The sequence below is a fragment of the Falco punctatus genome (assembly GCF_963210335.1).
Source record: "Falco punctatus genome assembly, chromosome: Z".
Taxonomy (NCBI): Eukaryota; Metazoa; Chordata; class Aves; order Falconiformes; family Falconidae; genus Falco; species Falco punctatus.
The window spans coordinates 15,961,076-15,980,216 of NC_137586.1; the positions used below are offsets into that span (position 1 = coordinate 15,961,076).

The window sequence follows — 19,141 nt, forward strand, 5'->3', positions numbered from 1 at the left end:
TCTCTTGTCCCTGTCACATTGCCCCATCACTGACCCAATGTCACAAACCCTCTGGCGCCCTCTCCCCGTGGCTGTACAAAACTTGCACTCTCCAGCAGCCAAAGGCAACAGGGGAACTCTCTACTCCAGCCCCATTCGCAGACCAAGGGGCACAGCTCCCCTAAAGACGCTAGAAATGCAGTCTATCAGGGGTTATGCAACATAATAATTTGGATGCAAATTTTTTGTTCAAGAAATCCACAGCCCAGAAGAGTAAGAAGGTACACATCAGGGGAAATATCCCTTGAGCCTTACCTTGTCCTTAAGCCGTTTCCCTGACACAGGCCAGAAAAGATGCCACAGCCAGGGCACTGAACTAACTGCACCTTTGATCTCCTTCAGCACTGCGCTTCCCACCATGGCCTTAGATCCCTTGCATCTCCCACACCATGTAACCAGCCAACCTTTCAGCGACTCGTTCTGATTCCTGCAGAGCAGAACTGATATGGCCAAATACATAATGGTGCAAAAGCAAACCATTTCTCCGCAGTACCACCACCACATCATCCCAAGCTCTCAAACATGTTCACATCAGATTTGACTGGTTCATACTCACATCATTCCCAGCTAGAAAGGCCTGGATCGTTAAAAGCCAGATCATTAAAGCTGACCTTAAAAAAACCAGTTTTCTTCATATTCCACACCTATTTCTAAAAGGATTCCTGTCTCTTGCACACTAAAAGCAGCAGCATTCACATGTACGTGTACTGTTTGTGTCCTTCACAGTGTCCCTTGGCTTGTTTCCCCTAAGACCACTACATCCAAAAATTACTGAAGCTGGTTTGATTTCTCCTTATTTATTGTCAACTTATAAAATGTTTCTCAAAACACTCACTAAGCACATGCACGAAACGCTTGGCTAACGGTACAAGTTCTGTTCCCTTTTGCAGCAAAAGCCTGCACTATTAGATAAGCCTTTGAATACTGATTTGAAGGTCAAAATATATGTGCTCCCTGTTCCCATCCCAGACAGTACTCTTTTGAGGCAACCTCTCCTATTGGCAAGCATAAAGGCTGTCAATTTTGCATCAGAAGCAGGGTAAGCCAAAATTCTAACTGAGCAATCCTTTGAAGATTAAAGTTCATCAAACCTGAGCATCTCCATGCCATTGGAAAAGCCTGCACTTCAGCTGGGGATGGTGAGAGAATTATACCAACATGGAACGGGGGGGGGGGGGGGGGGAGCTTCCAAAAAAACCACCAAACTACCCACAAACACTGCCCGAAACAGAAAATTCCAGACTTGGATTCTCAAACTTACATGAATTTAAACACGCAGTTTGTTGACCAAAAAAAAACCAAAAACGCTGCTGACTCCAGTAGTGCACTCAGAAGCCCATTACACACAGGCAGTGAGCGCAGCTAATTCCAGCATGCACCTGCTGAGAAGATGTTCTGGGGATTCAATGATGCAACCCCATAAAAGCACTTTTTTTTATTACAGTGAGGATACAGACATGAATGCAGCCAAACCCACAGCATGTGCTATTCAATGTCCAAGTTAGATTTTTGCCTCCAGGAGAACTTCCAGTCAACACCCTTCTCTCCTTTTCTGTCATTGAGAATAACTGGGGAATTTCTGTTCAAAACCAGACTCACAAGCCCCAGCTCACCCCAGTGCACTGACTAATGATTCACGCCTCCTGCAGTGCAATACAGAGCACCAATGTTGTCCTCCTTCCTTTCCAGCCACAGAAAAAGCAACTGGCAGATGTCTTCTGCAGGAGATTCAAAGTGATCTCCTGATCTGTCCATCATACACAGATGAGCCACTTTTGAAATGTCAAAGCAGAAGAGGGACCCAGTGCAAAAGACACATTTTTGGATCTCATGACAGAAAATGTATCTGCCTATATGATACAGAAGAAATACCACCTTCCCAGCCCGCATGGCTTCTGAGACAGCATTTGTGAACATTACCTACATGATTAAAACAAGCAGTCTTGCAAAATCCAAGGGCTTCAACAGAAAGAAACAAGACTGATCCTAAAATAGCGAACATGTTGGCATTCCTGTGCCAGCAACTAGAATCAGTACCTACTCAAACTTCTCTGCTGACAAAGCAGCTTCTGTGTGGCATTCACATGACTGGAAAGTAGCACTCCACTAAAAGCCTGCGTGAGCTTTGCAGTGTAAAACCAACAGCCAGCCTTCCTCCCAAAGCACTGCTTAGGAGTCAGTGCTTCACAACCTGTGAAGCACACTTCCTAACCCAGGCCTCAGTACCAGTGGTTGTCTTGAAATTACCAGGGTCTACAAAGAAGAAAACACAGTAGAGACTTTTAACAGTTTTCCTAAGCTCATACAGCAACTTCACAGACAATAAAAATGACTAGAAAATCTCCACTTCTCTTCTAGCATTTAATGGTAGGCAACTAAATGAAACATCAGAAGTTCCAGTCACATGCTAGTTCAGAGGGTGTCATGTGTCTTTGGTGTGAACATTCAGATTAGTTTGAAGCACCTATTTTTGAAGAATGCAAAGTTTTAACAAAAGGATTTAGCAAAAACAAACTCTGAGGCCCTATGCCAACAGTTTCATTACATAGCACTACACGTAACTCATATATTGTACTCATTTCCTGCTCTTACTTATTTCCCAGTTTAGTAGCCTATTGCAGTTATAAAAACAAGTTGCATGGCTGCCAAAGTATAAATACATTCCAAATGTTTAATAAGATTTTTAAAAAAATATCAAAATACAAGTATGTTGTGGACAATAGCACAACAACAAAGTAAACCACAAAGTACACTATTCTTCTAATTGTTTTTGGTGTTTTTTTTAAAAAAAGCTACAGCATTTATTAGTTCAGTGCCCTTTATCCTGGCCTTTCTAAATTTCAAGCAAAATTTATAGTCCAATAAACTTCATGGATAGGTTTTCACCTTCATAGCAGCAACACGTCATACATCTCCAACCATCTGAAACACCCTAAGCATCACACACAGAAGGGAGTGAAGCCTCTTGTACTTGTAGTTCCATTTTTTTCTTCCTTCCCTTTCTCTTTTTTTATCTACTCTGCAATATTTTATTTCATACTTGAAACTCTAAGATTAAGTATTTAAGCCTGAGGTATGAGAGCTAACCAGATAAGACATTAGATTAAGATAAACTTTATTTAATATGAACAGACACATTTTAAAAGGTGGGAGAGCATCTGAACACTGTTCTAGTGATTCATTTGAAATTAGATCATGGTGAAGACTATGGTATGGTTTCAAAATAGACAGAAAAAGACCAAGTCTGTACTTGCAATCAGAGGAAACCGTATATTCCATTACATTGCAAGAAAAACAACTCATAAGTGCCTATGGCATTTTGCTACAGTAGGAACATCACACAGGGAAGCTTCTCTTTGGATACTTGGACCTGAGCTGATGAAAGACTGAGGACCCTCAGCTTCCAAGAGACCTATCAGCATTCAGCACTTCTCAGCATTTAGTCCCCATCTAACAGGCACTAACCTATGAGGGAAGAAAGACCTTCAGCTCTCCCTCAAGCATTTTGGACAGATGACAATTTAAGGAGGGTTACCATTGGTACTTAAAATTGCAATTTATATTTTTGTTGTTTAGTTGTTCTTCCATGTAGCCAATGTAGAAAAAAAGTTATTTCGGAAATCTAGATTAACCAACCGCTTCTTAGCACAAATTATTTCTTTGCTCCCTATCTATATACAACAAAGAAATTGATACCTTACTATAAAAATGAGAAATATGTCCTCAAGCTGTGCAGATATAACAGTACAGTTTTCCACCAGAAGCATGAATACATGAAGGCAGGTGCACAAACTGTTAAGATCATTGAGTCCAACCTTTAACCTAACAGTGCCTGTCTTAAATACCCTCAGGGAAAGTGACACAACCACTTCCCTAGCAACCTGTTCCAATGCTTGATAACCCCTTTCCATGAATAAATTTTTCCTAATACCTAATCTAAGCCTCCCCTGGTGCCATTTCTGCTTGTTCTATTTGCTGACTGCCTAGGAGAAGAGAAGAGACTGACACCCACCCTGCTACAGCCCCTGTCAGACAGTTGTAGAGAGCGACAAGGTGCCCCCGAGCCTCCTCTTCTCCAGGCTGACCCCCCCAGTTCCCCCAGCCGCTCCCCACCAGCCTCGTGCCCCAGCCCCGGCACCAGCCCCCTGCCCGTCTCTGGACACGCTGCAGCCCCTCTGCGTCCCCCTGGCAGTGAGGGGCCCAACCTGAACACAGGAGTCGAGGGGCGGCCTCGCCAGTGCCCAGTGCAGGGGGACAGCACTGCCCTGGCCCTGCTGGCCACGCTGTTCCCGGCACCAGCCAGGGTGCTGCTGGCCTCCTTGGCCACCTGGGCACACGGGGGGCTCATGCCCAGCCGGCTGCCGACCAGCCCCCCCAGGCCCTTTCCCCCCAGGCAGCTCCCAGCCCCCTGCCCCCAGCCCGCAGCGCTGCGGGGGCTGGTGTGACCCACGGGCAGGGCCCGGCACTGAGCCTGGTTGAACCTCACACAACTGGCCTGGGCCCATCGCTCCAGCCTGCCCAGACCCCCCTGCAGAGCCTCCTGCCCTCCCGCAGATCAACGCTCCCCCCAGCTGGGGGTCACCTGCAGACTCACTGAGGGGGCACTCCATCCCCTCGTACGGGTTGTCGGTAAAGCTAATAAACAGAACCGGCCCCAGCACGGAGCCCCGTGGAACACCACTGGTGACCCCTCGCCAGCTGGGTGTAACTCCATCCCCCACCACGCTCTGGGCTCGGCCAGCCAGCCAGCTTTATACCCGGCGCAGAGGGCACCTGGCCAGGCCACGAGCAGCCAGTGTCTCCAGGAGAATGCTGTGGGAGATGGCGTCAGGGGCTCTGCTAAGGCCCAGGCAGGCAACATCCACAGCCTTTCCCTCATCCACTAGGCGGGTCATCTTGTCGTAGAAGGCAATGAGGTTTGTCAAGCAGGACCTGCCTTTTACAAACCTGTGCTCTGGGCCTGATCCCCTGGTTGTCCTGCACGTGCCACGGGATGCCACCCAGGATGATCTGCTCCATAACCGTCCCTGGCACAGAGGTCAGGCTGGCAGGCCTGTAGCTGCCTGGATCCTCCTTCCTGCCCTTCTTGTAGGTGGGTGTCCCCCAGAAGAAATCACTAGTGATTCCCATTTCTGGCAAGCTACTTGAAGGGAAAAAGAAGTGTTTCACTGCATTTGTTTACACTGATTTACCCCAGCATTTCAGTATTTCTGTACAGCTCTTAACTGATACCATACAGCTGTTCAAAACAATGGAAATAAGATTAAACCACGGTATGCTGGTATCAAAAAAACACTGAAGTTCACAGAAGTTTACATTAAAATCCAAACTTTCAGATTCTGAACAGTCTTTATTCCAAATTCTATTCTTTGCAGTGTCCCATGGGCTTTACTATATGGACCGCACAAGCAAATATGTTCACAAATTAATCACCTGTTATTAATTTGTACACCCTTTGAAGAAAGGAAAAGACGGGTGTGGAGATTCTTCTCCCTGGAACTGGCTGCTCTCTGGAGAGCAGAACTATTAAACACAAATCTGACTGTATTCCTCAACACAAATACTTTTCAGATTTAGTAAACAATTTATAATTACGTAGCTAAAATTTTAATTAATACCCCTATGGGGAGCAGTAGAGGAGACTGCAGAGCTCTCTTATGGGACTTAATGTCATAGTCTCCCTAACTTTGTCCACTTTGCACCTGCGTTCTTAATTTCTTGCGTAGTTGACTGAGCATTTTCAAAGCAAGTATCATCTTGTGTGAAAGACAGTACAAGCTGCACTATAGTAAGAACTGTGTAGAAAGTTACTAAACACAAAACGCATATTTAACACTAAGTTAAAAATTGTCAAAAGGGCAGTCTGGATACACAGAACAGTTAAATTTTTGGCCAAGAGAGGAAATGAAACAGGAATTCAGTGAGGTGGAAAGAGAGGAATAATTCCAGATGGCAATAAAGCCGATCCCTCTGCCATACCTGCCATTGTGGCAGAATGCAAGGCAGGTCAGAGAAGAAGCCAGCTCTGCTGGAACTAAGCTGCAGGAGACGGAGTGGACAGAGATTGCTGGATTAAATAAATAGCTCCTGTTGGGAAACAAGCAAAAGCAGTTTCAAATTACTTCCTGTAGCAGATGGGCAAGAAACTGAAGGGCTTGAACTGTTTGATTTTTATAGCAGTGTGAAGGATGAAAGAGCTTCATTTTTTGCATACTAGAAACATGTCACAGCAGGGGAAATTAATGGTGAATGCCACAGGAAACTATCACAGAGAAATATTTCTGGGAGGGTTGGAAAGCAAACACTAGCACGTGCAGTGTCAGCGAGAGACTTTATTCACTTTTGTGGATAAACATGACGTGAAAAGACCATCAAGAAAGAAGAGCTATCCTAAGAAAGTTAAGGAGGTCAGTTATGAAGATCTTCGCTCCCTTTCCTAGTGGAAAATAAAGCACAAAGTACTTATTTCAGGTAGAAGAGTGCTGAAATAGAGTACAGGGTGCACTGATAAAAGGAACAGTTCTTCCAGATACTTAGATACATGTCAACAGCTAATGGGCAACCTGCATGATATGTTCATAATTTTACCTGCATCATTAGTTTACAGTTCTAGGTGGAACTACTTTTGTACAGAATCGGAACCTGGCAAGTGAAGCAGAGGTCCTCTTGACCACCACTGGACAGACAAGGATGAAACAGGTCCCAAGTGCTTACCAAAGACAATCACTCCTCACTCTAAAAGCATCCAATTTATCATCTATCCAAGCTGAAAACTCAAGAGCTCCCTAATTACATTTAAACAGCAAAAATTATGTTTATCTATATAACCAACAAGAAAGTATTTCCAGCTATTTTTAAAACAAAAGAATTTCTTTGTGAGGCTCAGGATGAGAAATGTCCACCTGAGAAGTAATTCCTTGAACGTTTGCAAAGAATTACAATGGAAGAGAGGAATTCAAGGTTTTTGAAACAGATCTGTTATGTTGCCTCAGCAGTGCTGTCATTCACAAAATGGCTAAAATATTCCAGTAACATGCATACTGCTCCCAAGCCTATCTGTACCATCTCTCAGCTCTTAACATATCTGTGACACTAACACACACCCTCTCTTTTTGTGAACTAACTCTCTGTGAAGTCTTGCTCTTTCTTTTCAAAGCATGGTTATGGTGGGACAGTGGGAAATACAAATTTCAAGTCTTAGATACCCTTTCTAAAGATGGATAGTGTGAAAAATACTCCACTTGCCAACAGCTTCATACTTATCATAAGCCAACTTTAGCTCTGCCACACGTAGTAACTGCTTTCTGGCTGATGGACAAAGAACTTTGTCGAGCAAATTAAATCATCTGAGAAACAAAAAGAAGCCAGTCAGGTCTGTGCACTCCTCTTAAGGAACTACCTTAAGCAAACATAGCTGCCAAGCTGGTATCACTGTGAAAATGATTTTCACCGAGAATTAAATTGCTCACAGCGAGTCCTCCAGCCACAGAAGCCAAAGGTTTCATCTGCTCAAAGAAACCAGAAAACTCTCCTGTGAAACAAAAGCCTGAAGAGTCCCAACTCTCAAAATCAAGCACTCGAGGGATATTGTGGGTCTCAAATTAATTCAGAGGGTTTTATCTATACTATGTGAAGGACAGACTTGTTCCTAGCACACATCAGGATTAATCATATCCCGATTATCATGAAGATAACCATAATCTTAGGCTAGCACTAATTTTGGTGGCAGGATTAGTTACTTGGGGAAGAAAATACTTTTTTCCATCATAGCTTATTTTTACAGATGTGCTCAGAGGCTTGCAATATTAGCTCCAGGGGAAAAGGCAACATGTATGACACATTATTTGTATAAAAAAACACCGATACAAAACTAGATACATATTTACAGAGTGCCAGTGAGAAAGTTAATTCATCAGTAAGTGGGTCAATTCATAAGGAAATGCTGCCTACTGATGTTTATTTTACTGCATTGCACACAGTTTATACCCTCCACGCAGATTAAGAAAGAGGGCACCAACGCAGCAGAATACATAGGCTTTCTATACCTCACCATCTAGCCTCAACTTGGGGGCACAAAGATTTCAGTCCCATAAACATACATTGTTTACAGAAAACTATTCCTTATCCTGGTCAAAGAGGCACAGGCATTGAACAAAACTACACTTTACCAACTACTGAAGGACACTCCCTGCAAACAACAACAAAGAAAATAATCCACAATCCTCCACCTTTTTCTTAGCCAGGCTGTTGTGAGTTTAGCCAGACTGATCTTTAAACATAAGAGGTAGTTTACAAATGCTAGGAGTCACACGCCTTGGGCTGAAATCCTAAGAATATAATATTTCATTGTTCTAATTGTCACAGCAATAGATTAAATATACATGGTATTTCTGGAATCTAAAAGATTACTTTATTTCCAAACAATGTATATTATTATTTGTTACTGGCATCCTTCACTTGAAAATCCATCATTTGCAGTGCAAGAAAACATAGACAGCACAATGAAAGAAGAACACACTGTGGCATAACGCATCCTGCTCGTATTTGGAAGAAATCCAAATGGAAAAGTTTGATGGACAAAGCCAGCACAAGTTATATTAGAGATCTCTGCGTCATCCACTGGATTCCTGGTCTTAGGAAAACAAAACTACCTGGCTTGGACTGCACAGAATGAAACAAGTAACTGAATTTACTTAAATAGTAACAAAATACAGCACTGACTATGTAAGTGTGAGTGGTGACAAATTTGTGCCTGCATACACTTAAAAACTGACCATTTAAAATAAAATAAAAATGTGTGCTCAATCATGTTTTTAAACATAATATGAACGTAACATACTTTCAACAGTATTGTTTAAATAAGATCATGACAAAATACCAAGAGGTTTCTGCTTCTCTTTGCAACAGTTAAAATGTTACATGCATGTCTGTGCAAAAACAAAACAGCGTATCATCTCAGTTCCAACCACTCTGTCTAAACAAGGAGAAATATACTGATGATTTCTAATAAAACAACAACATTTTCCCCTTAATATAGTGGAAGATTCTCTGTATTGGATAAGTGGTGATACATTATTTTGGAAAATTCATTCTAACATTTTCAGGTTAATGGTTTTTCTTCTACATTAGTACTGCACTGTTACTCTGGCTCCAGAACTGAATTCTATCCTGCTGAATTAAGGTCAAAATCAGTATTCCTACTGCACGAGGGAAGTTTACATCCTGGTGGAGAAAATAAAAATGTACTATTAACTTCTTTTGGTAAGAAAAAAAGAACCAACAATGTAAAAAAATGCTATTTACAAAATACAGCAGTTATTCTACTAACACATTCTAAGTAAACATTAGTTTCGAAAACAGTTAAAAATTTGCAAGTTAAAACTAAGAAGATTTTTCATACGAGGTTTTCACTTCTACACATTCATTGCATTAACTATTTGAACAGCAGTTATATGTTAGTAGCTATTATGCACACATAGCATTAATGTTCAGCTGTGGTCATATGGGAGGAAAATTCTAAATAAACATTATGAATATATAAATAAACATTATCAAGCTACTTCTTCCTAAAGGACAAAACCAATTCCATGTTTGCCTTTGCACTAATCCTGTATATTTTTACACTCCATTGAATATAATAGTAAATATACTATTAGAAGATAGTATTTAAACTGCACCAATATCTACAGCCTGTGTGCCAGGATCCCTAACTGATAAATTAATATGAAATATATTGCCATAAGGCTCTATTGCCAAAGCTGTCATTTTAAGTGTGAGATGGGCAGGTAAGAGGTTTGCGCCAACTTAAACTAACAGAACAGCAAATTTCAAAGGTCTTAACACTATGCCACTCAAGTCATGTAAGTTTGCTGCTTGTTTCACAAAAAGTGAGACTGTGTGCATGGCTGTTACATTAACAAAACCCTTCTGCCAGTGTAAGGGGTCAGCCTCTGCATTTACAGGCTGCCGAACTTGCCTACTGCTTATTGCTGTGCTGGGATTAACTGGCACTTACAGATCACAGTAGGCTATTTTGTTTGGGTTTTTTTAATTTAAACATGTTAAGGTATGAAAGCTCCTATTATTACTGCCAAAGCTCTGAAAAACATCCACTGTGAAAAACTGTTCTATATTTTACAAAGAGGCTACGAGAAAGTAACCGAGGTCTAGATGAGATGGGTGCACCAATAACAACAGCCTCATGATGCTTCAGTCAAGGAAGCCAGTTACAGGTCATGCACATCAAAGGCAATTTCTTGCTTCTGGAAGCAAGTAAGTTTGATCATGATCTCCTGAAAACCAAAAAAAAAAAAAAAAAAAAAAAAGTCTCTAAAACAATACATTTAACTTGCAAAGGCCCAATTAATCAGAGATCCATTTCTCATCATAGCCAATATTCCATAAAAAAATTCCACAGCCTGTGGATTATTGACAAGTTATTAACAGCAAAAGCTTTTACAACTCAAACATCTCTGTTATATCAAATTATGTTGGATTCCTATGCCTCACAGGGACACAGGATATATTCAACCAATAGCAAAAACTAGCGCAGCAAGTAAAATACTAAACATAGCTTGTGTAAACTGTAGAAACAAAGAGGCACGTGATTTTTAAAAGGGCAGACTTGCGTTTGAATGGAACTACAAAAAACTGCGTTCTAGCAAACAGCTGCTGCAATTACATTGTCTTAAAAAAGGATCTTTGACTAGTGTCATAAAAAATGCTCTAACACAAGCAGCTGCTACACAAAACTTGTAAGAAGTAAACGTTTCTTTCTCATAAGGAACTGAAGAGATGTTAGGGCTTCAGCATCTCTGAAACCTCATGTCTGTCAGACATCTCGGAAGGGGCGAGATGCTGGTACAGAAGTCTTGCAAAATGGGGTGCTCCCTCAAACCAGGGATCATCTGAATCAGCCACACTGCTTTGGGTTCTGCCATGTATTTTGCACGAGTCTGTAGTTAATACCTTACCAAAAGGAAAGGCAGAGAGCACAGCCAAGAACGCGTTCACAGAGCACCATGACCTGCCATTTTTCGTCTTACTTAAAGTAGTGTTGAGACTGAGTGTTTTCTGAAGGCGACAAGAAAAGAAGTCACGCAGCGGTGCCACGCGTTTGCCCCCGCGGCAGCCCGCACCCCTCCCCGGCTCCCCCGAGCTCAGACGCCGCAGCTTCAGCAGGGAACCGGCAGCGCGCGGCGTTCGCTCGCATGCGAGGACCGGCGAAGGGGCCGCCAGGTCTGCACAGCGGCTGCGGGGCACGCTGCTCGCCGCACCACCGGGCTCGCCCGCACCACCGGGCAGCGGCCCCGGTCACTCCGCCAGCCGCCGCCTCCAAGTTCACTGCACCTCGAGGCGCAGGAACTGCGGCCGGCCAGCACCCCGCTCCGCGCCTGCCCCGCTGCTCACCGCCGGGGCGGCGCAGAGGAGCACGGTGAGGCACCGCAGGAGCGGAACCACCGCGGCTCTGCCCCGGGCTCGCTGCCTCCCCGGCGGCGCGGAGCACTGGTGCGCGCTGAACGCCCCGCTCTGCTCTGCCCGGCGCGCCGCAGCCCGCGGGGCGGGGAGACGGGAGCCCCTACCTGGGATGGCCAGGTTGGTGAGTGGGGTGCGGTGGATGCTGCTGGGCAGCGCTGCCATCCAGTCGGCGAACCGCAGCTCGTTCTTGCCCTGCGACGAAGCCATGCCGCCGCCGCGCCCCTGCCGCTCTGCCGCCGCCGCTCGCTAGCGCCCGCCCGGCCCCGCCTCCCCCCGCCGAGCCCGGCCGCTGCTCCCGCCGCCTCCGTGCGGCGCGGCGCCGGGTCCTGCCAGAGCCCTCGGGCCTGCCGCTGCCACCGCCGGGCTGCCCGCCTGGCCACTCTCAGCGGCGCGTACCGGGCGGCAGCACCGGCGGCGCGGCCCGGAGCGCTGGGCGGGCCCGCCCTAAATACGGCAGGGGGCTGGGGGAGGGAGCGGGGTCACGGCCCGGGCCTGGGCGGGAGCCGCGCCGGCACCCCCCCGCCAGCGCCAACACCAACACCCCGCAGCCGGCCGGCGGCCCCGTCGGCGGGAGGCAGCAGAGCCCGCCCAACGGCTCGGCCGCGGGGCTGCAGCCGACGGGGCACCCGCGGCCGGGGTGGCGCTCACAGCCGGGGTGGCGGCTGCTGCCCGGCGCAGCCCTCACGCTGGCCACAGCCTGCCTGGCCTTGGCGAGTGGCCGGGCGAACGCCCCGCCGGGGCACGGCTCGCCGCCGGTTCCTGCGGCGTGCCCGGTGACTGGTACACGCGTCCTGGCCAGTGGCTTACTCAGGATAACCACAAAACATGGCTCCTTACTTGAACGCTCCTTGGAGAGCTGTAATTTTTGGGGCAATAATTTTTTGTTGTCCTTTGAGGATGATCCGAAGTAATACATGCCGTTCTCATTTCCAACCTAACTGCCTTCGGGGAAGCGTCTTGACTGTTGGCATTAACAAAGCATTTACATTCCTGTCTTCAGACCAACGAATCAATGAACCTGATAAAGCTCTGTGAGCCATCTTGAACTGTTACAACCAGCCTGGTCTTTTGACTTTTGTTTTTAATCAAAGTTGTTGACACAGGCGTGGAAGTTCACCTAGTAGATCTGTCAAAAATAGTGCCTGGAGAGAGCCATGCCTGAAGCCGGGATCAGTGATCACCTTGCATTCCTAGGAGGGATCAGCTGTGGTCCTGTAACTTCTGTACTTGCTCGACATCTTTTATGACAGCTGGCTTTGGAAGTGAAAAGGCAGGGAGCCGCTAATAATAACTGTCTTTTCTCATCCTGTCCAAGTTTCCAGAGCAAGTACAAAGAAAAGCTTTTTGTTCAGCAACAAAATAATGGAACAATTTCTTGGGAAATAAGTGAATATTTCCAAGGTATTTAAATAAAGGAAGTTTTGGTCACTCACTTTTTGTAACAGAAGTAGCTCTTCAGGTGGGATTTAACAGGGGTAGTGTGAGCGGATGGTCGACCTCGGGGAAGATGTTGAATCTGAATGAAGCAGAACATGAAAAAGGGGGAGGACTAAGCAGGACTGAGACAGGTTTAATTTTTGCCATATTGCTTCCTGCCTATCAGGATGCTAATCTGCGCTTCCCAAAATCACTGGTATTAGCAAACATGGGGGTGGGGGGTGGGGAATGGGAGCAGAATATCCACATTTTCAATACAAAGACATAAAACCCACTAATGACCTAAAGATAGATGTTACTTTACATCCTCTTCAAAAGGCAGAAATTATAGTAAAAAAAATATTAAGATTTATTAAGAGCATTCAAGTAAGGTGTAATAAATGTTTTTATCAACATGATTGGATCAGATCAGTTTAAGTGGCGAAGTTATTAATGGATTGCACTGGTTACATGGAAAACTGCTGCTGAATTTTTATCCATACCACTATGTGTTCTATCTTTTCTGAGATAAAACTGAAGTATACAGCTTTTTGAAAGGTTAAGCATCTTGTTAATACTGTTGTTGATCTCTTACAGTCTCTAAAGCTTTGGGTGTAGCTCAGAGCAAAATAAAAGAAATGCCTGCAGACCCTTGACATTTTAAAATATATTAGTACGTATAATAATGCCTAAACTATCTGATGTCATTGCAGGTCTCTCAATAATGCTGCTTTCTGTTTTCCTGCAGAACTGTAAAGGTCCCTCTCTACTGACTAGAAACTTGTTGGCCTTCGCTTCCACAAGGAATCAGAGCTTTTGTACGTTCTTCTATTTAACACCCAAAGCAAGATTCCTCATAGTCTTGATTTTCAAACCACTGATACTGTGCTTTGTAAAAAACAGTCCCCTCCAACATTTCTTATCCTAATCATGTTTTAAGTGCTTTGCTTCTGTTTCTAATGCACTGTAACTGCTAAGATAGCAGGCTTAAAATCTGTTGCTGGATCTCTATGAATCTGTGGGAACACAGGCTTAAATAATTTGGGGGGAAATGGGATGAAAGAGGAAGCTTTTATGGGACAGAAAGTAGGAGAAAATTCTACAGCAACCTGAAGAAACATTGATGTGGAAGCTTTGACTTGAAATAGAAATGTAGCTTTTTAGAGCTTTTCAGTGGTTTGAAGCTTCAGTCTATGTATCTGCTTGGGAAGAGTTTAATAAGAGCCGGACCGAACACTTTGCTCGTCTTGGTTGAAGAGCAGCTTACTGTGGTTTAGCTTGAACCTGTCATTTTACTAATTTTAACTGATTGATAGACAATGGCAGCCTGTAAATCAAAATGAGAGTATCCACACAAAGTTTTGTTGCTATTTAAAAAGAGCAAAAATGTAAAAGTTACGGTTTTGGTCAAATTACTGGAATCCCTACATATAACAAGTCTGAGCTATCAAAGAAAGTGGATTTCAGGAATCAAAATACTTTAAAAGGTTAATTACCTGGTACAACAAAAATTAAAGGCGGTCCCAAGATACTGAAAAATACCTTATTTGCTCTTTTATTCACAGCTACGCTAAGCTCACTGAAGATCCCATGAAGAGAAGGAAAATTGAAATCGTACTGTCTGTTCATCACGTATTGTGTTCTCTCCAGTCTGTATCTATAACAGCATGGATGAATAGTGACACCTCTGCTTGTATGGAACAGAAAAACTGAGTAATTTAGCCAGTAGGAATGTCGCTTCAGTGCTCAAAATTAATTTCATTGTTAAAAAGGCTTTCCATTGGTTTTGTTCTCTTAAAAATTAGCATTTTAATGGTAAACATTCACAGTTATACTTTTTTATTTTAACAGATACTTTGCCTTTTCATATGTCTTTGGCATCTATTTTAATCGTGTGAATAACAAAGGAGTAACAGGATCTTTTTCTCTAAATTACATAAAGTACATTCTACTCTGAAAGGTAAAAGAAAAAATGGCTTAATGGGACATTGTCACTCTGTTATTTTCCTATTATATTTGACTTATTTAGAGGCTACTCTAAATCTGTTGTTAATGAATTCAAAATGAGGCTTTGAACAAAAGAATTACTATTGTTTAAATATTTGAAGTTTTACAGTAAGATCTGCTTCTGAGGTTTGATCTCTTCATCCTTCTCACTGCCCATTTCTATTAATAGAAGCTTTTCAGAACAGATCCTGGCTGCCATCCCATGTTTTCAGCTCTTATGGCTTTAAATGACTTAATCAGTCACATCTGGGCAGCAAAGCCTTTCCAGTTGTCTGCAGCTGAGTTCCCAATTGTTGTCTTTGCACCTGAGAACACAGTGAATCCATGTTATTCTGAACTTCATTACTCCTTATGGCTAACAGGTGTCAAAAGTAATTTTTACCTGTAAGACAAGCACATAAAACCCTAAAAAGCCAAAGTAAGTAGATTGATTGAATGAGATAGGTTTTTTTTAATTATTGTATGGGTGAATACATAAGGTGACAAGTATTTTTTTTTGTCATTTCATACTTCATCTGGCTACTTTGACAATCTCATCATGCATTCATCAAGCAACATCTATTTAGCAGCATTCGTCCTGCCAAAGCAGCTTACAAAATTTCAGAGCAGGCAGAAACAAAGCTTTGTAGAAACAGGGTAAGCAGTCTTTTCTTCATTTTATGGGAAAGAATATGACTGTTTCTGCTTTTCAAGCAAAAGAAAATGTGGTTTATCCTGCACTCTGATTTGTTATTCTCTGCTAAGAAAATCTGAGCAGCCTTGCTGGTGGGGATATTGAATCTCAGAAGGAGTCATATTTGTTTTGGGCAGCTGAAAAATGTCAGAATGTTAATGCTATCCACACTTTTTGTTGTTGTAAACTACAGAGACTGTGAACATGATAGGATAATATAAAGATCCAACATATATTTTTAATTGCATACTTTATAACTAAACAGACATGTTACAATAATATACAGAGGACACAAGGGAGTCTATGTGTGTTAATGCAAGTAAAAATCAAGTCCAAAATGCATAATACATCTACTATTAGAACAGAAAGAAATTATCAAAGTGTATGGCAAGACAGTTTGTTGTAGTTAACTGAATTCTGGAAACTTAAAATACAGAGACTAAAAGATGAATGATAATATTTGTATCCAGTCCTCAGGTGGAAACCAATTTCACCTTAGCTACTTCTCTCTGAAAAGCATTTTTCAGGTTTCTGCAAGAAGATAGATTTTTTTTCTTTCTAAGTTTGTCATGCAGAGTCATGCTGTGTCTCACCTAACATGTCTGCTTAAAAAACACAACAGTGGCTACTATTTTTGCCAGGTTAAAAACAAAGAAGTTTGGTTATGTTGACGTTACTGCAAATACTCTAATTGCATTACCAAAGCAGCAATGGCATAACATGAAACCCCCTGTTTTCTAGCCAGTGCTGTAAGATTGTAACAAAGTATGCAACTTCAGTGCAGAAAAGGATGAGAGAGATGTTGCTTTATTATTTATAAACCAACCTGACAATGTTTAAAAATTTTCTGTAGAACCTCATGAGCATTTTGTCATGAGCAAGTCTCTCTGTGTCTTGAAGGCCCCACGTTTAGTTTGGTAAAGAACTTGCAGAGAAGGTTTGATGCAAGCATTTTAATTTCAGCACATTCTCAAAGTAAAAAAAACATGTCTTAACAAAAACATGAGCTAAATGAGCTAGTTCATGGTGGAGTTACCACAGGCAATGTAGAAGCAAGCTCCAGGGCTGATCAAATCCACATAGCCACCCAGTGTAGTGTTGACATGGTCACAAAAGACCAATACAAAAATATCTACCTTTGTTTAAAAAAATAGTTGAAAGCCCTAAACCAATCTCTCCCTTCCTAAGTTTTAAGTTATCCAGCAGCAGCAAAGAATGAAAAGTTTTCAGGGCAGTCAGATAGTCCCATGACTCTACCTAGTTTTGTCAGAAAACAGAGCCCTTTGTATGAAAATAAAATTTTGACCAGTCTAACTAAAATCTCTAAAAAGCAACGTGAAAATGACATTCCAGAAGAATTCAGATTGTCTGGATGCTGAGATCTTACCTTTAGAGTCGTAGCTAGCACAGACAAGTTAGGAATGTTCAAGGCAGGGTAAAATCTGTAAAAATGTAAGACAGAACCAAGTCAAGAAAAATTCCTATTTTCATGGACAATATTTATTGTGTTACCACATACTGGTAAGAAAAACCAAAGAAAAATCAGTGAAGGTGGCAGGAATGAAATGGATGAGATAATCAGAAGTGGATAGTGTTGCAGCATTTTACAGGGGACCACCAGAAACAGTAGATGCAATTGGTTTGTGTCTGTCAGCCATTTAGGATGTAGTTCAGACCTACTGGGCAGTGTGTTTAGCAACTGAGGGAGAAGAGGGAAATAGTATTTATAAATAGATAATAAAGTACTTCTTAATTTGTTAAAGCACAGAAATTAAGTGCTATAAAAAGGGACTCAGATTTTATGACTGTTTCTTTACCATCAAGATATCCAGAATGACATCTTGTAATTGATATTGGCTATGACTGAGCAGCACATATGCACTATTATGTAGTTCCCATTTCTTTGATGTAGGATTATTTTTAGAAGAGCAAACATCAGTCAAACTATTCACGTTCTGTAGTCAATGTCATTTAAAAGAGGCTAAAGGAAACTGCATTAAATGAGAAAATATAGTGAAAGCAAATAAATATATAATGGCTGCTTAAGCAATAATAAACAAATTATTTTTATTTCTCTGCCTGTTGGAGAATAGTTCAAAATCAGTGAAGATAATGACAGTACTCCACTGAATTCAATGGGATTTCAATCCCCTGGATGGAAAACAAGTATCCATTGGTTAATAGCTGGTGCATCTACTGCACTTATATCCTAAGCCACTGGAGATAAAAATTCTTTTCTATTTTTGAATAGAAAGCGTGATGGATGACACAGACTTTCCAGCAGGAGCTGCAGAGTACTAACAGTGGTCAGTTCCACTCTTGTCAACTGGAATCATGTTTCATGAAAGATGCAGCTCTGCCTCCTGGATGAGGCTTTCCAAATAGGCACCTGCTGTTTGCATGGTGATGAAGCACTCCCAGAAGGTGTTGAAAATAGTCAGCAGGACTAATGAGATTTTAGCATACTACTTGAATCGGTATGCCTTCACATTTCACAGGCTGCAGTCAGTGCCTGCTGAGGCGATGAGAGGTAATGTTCCTTTTTAATTACACACGCCCCATGATCAGTGTGAGCGGTGCAGTCGTTCCAGCTCAGCATCTGCAGTCTGGGTCATACAGGATGCAGGGCAGTGTCTCAAAGCCCAAAAAAAGGGGTGGTACAGCTGGCTTCTTTAGAGGGAGATACAGGAAGGGGTTGGCACAGATGCTAGAGAAACAGAGATGACAACCAACTGTGGGAAGTCAGAGTTCTGTCATGTGCCTCACTTCACTGTTGCTCAAAGGTAATATCTTGGGCAACAACATAAAAAACCCATAAAACTTCTTACATGAAACCAGGGATATTTCTTCTTGCAGCCCAAGAAAATGAGGTGAGAGAGAAAACGGACAGAACAGGAGAATGGAAAAAATGGGTGGTAACAAAGAGAGGGAAAGAATCCCCCAAGGGCATGGAGAAGTATTATATCCGAAGGTGGTGGCATCACCAAGAGGTTAGAGATGAAGTTCTGGGGCTTATATCTGACCCTGGTCTTGTCTTCTCAGCTACAATGGGATGGAGGAGCTGATCTTGCTTTTCCTTTAGAGAGCGTCTGTCCCTCTCCCATCGAGCTCTTCCTGATTCCTGTAGATTTGGCTCCAGTTCTCCCTGCTTTGAATTGCTGCCTCACCTTTGACCTACATGTCTAATTAAATTATACACCTAAGACCTTAATTGCCTGACTGCACTGTACCTGATGAACCATTGCAAAAGGCTGTAAATATTTCTGGCTAGAGCCTGGAAATCAGGCATCAGTTTCCAAAAGATTTTCCTGCCCATGGGATTAGGCCCTAATTGCTGTGCATCACAATTGGCTACTGGAATGAAAAATTGTTAAAAACAGTTTCATTAAATGTAGTGCAGCTCTGGATTATAAAGATAATTAAGTTTGAAAATGTAGTGATCCTTATGACATCAAGCAAATAAAAGGTATGAGGGATTCCTAATAAAAATACAATCCCCTTAAGATTAAAACTCATTATTTTTTGCAA

At 42.7% G+C, this 19,141-nt stretch overlaps 1 protein-coding gene across 1 annotated transcript in view; it reads right to left on the minus strand.

The window, feature by feature from the left end:
• The window catches only part of PLCXD3 (phosphatidylinositol specific phospholipase C X domain containing 3), a 99,766-nt gene extending 82,836 nt beyond the window's left edge, over window positions 1-16,930 (minus strand). The window contains exon 1 of the mRNA XM_080372207.1: window positions 11,622-16,930. Coding sequence (XP_080228333.1) covers window positions 11,622-11,724 — 103 coding nt within the window. The 5' untranslated portion in view covers window positions 11,725-16,930. The remainder of the gene's footprint in view (window positions 1-11,621) is intronic.
• Between the last annotated feature and the right edge of the window lie 2,211 nt (window positions 16,931-19,141).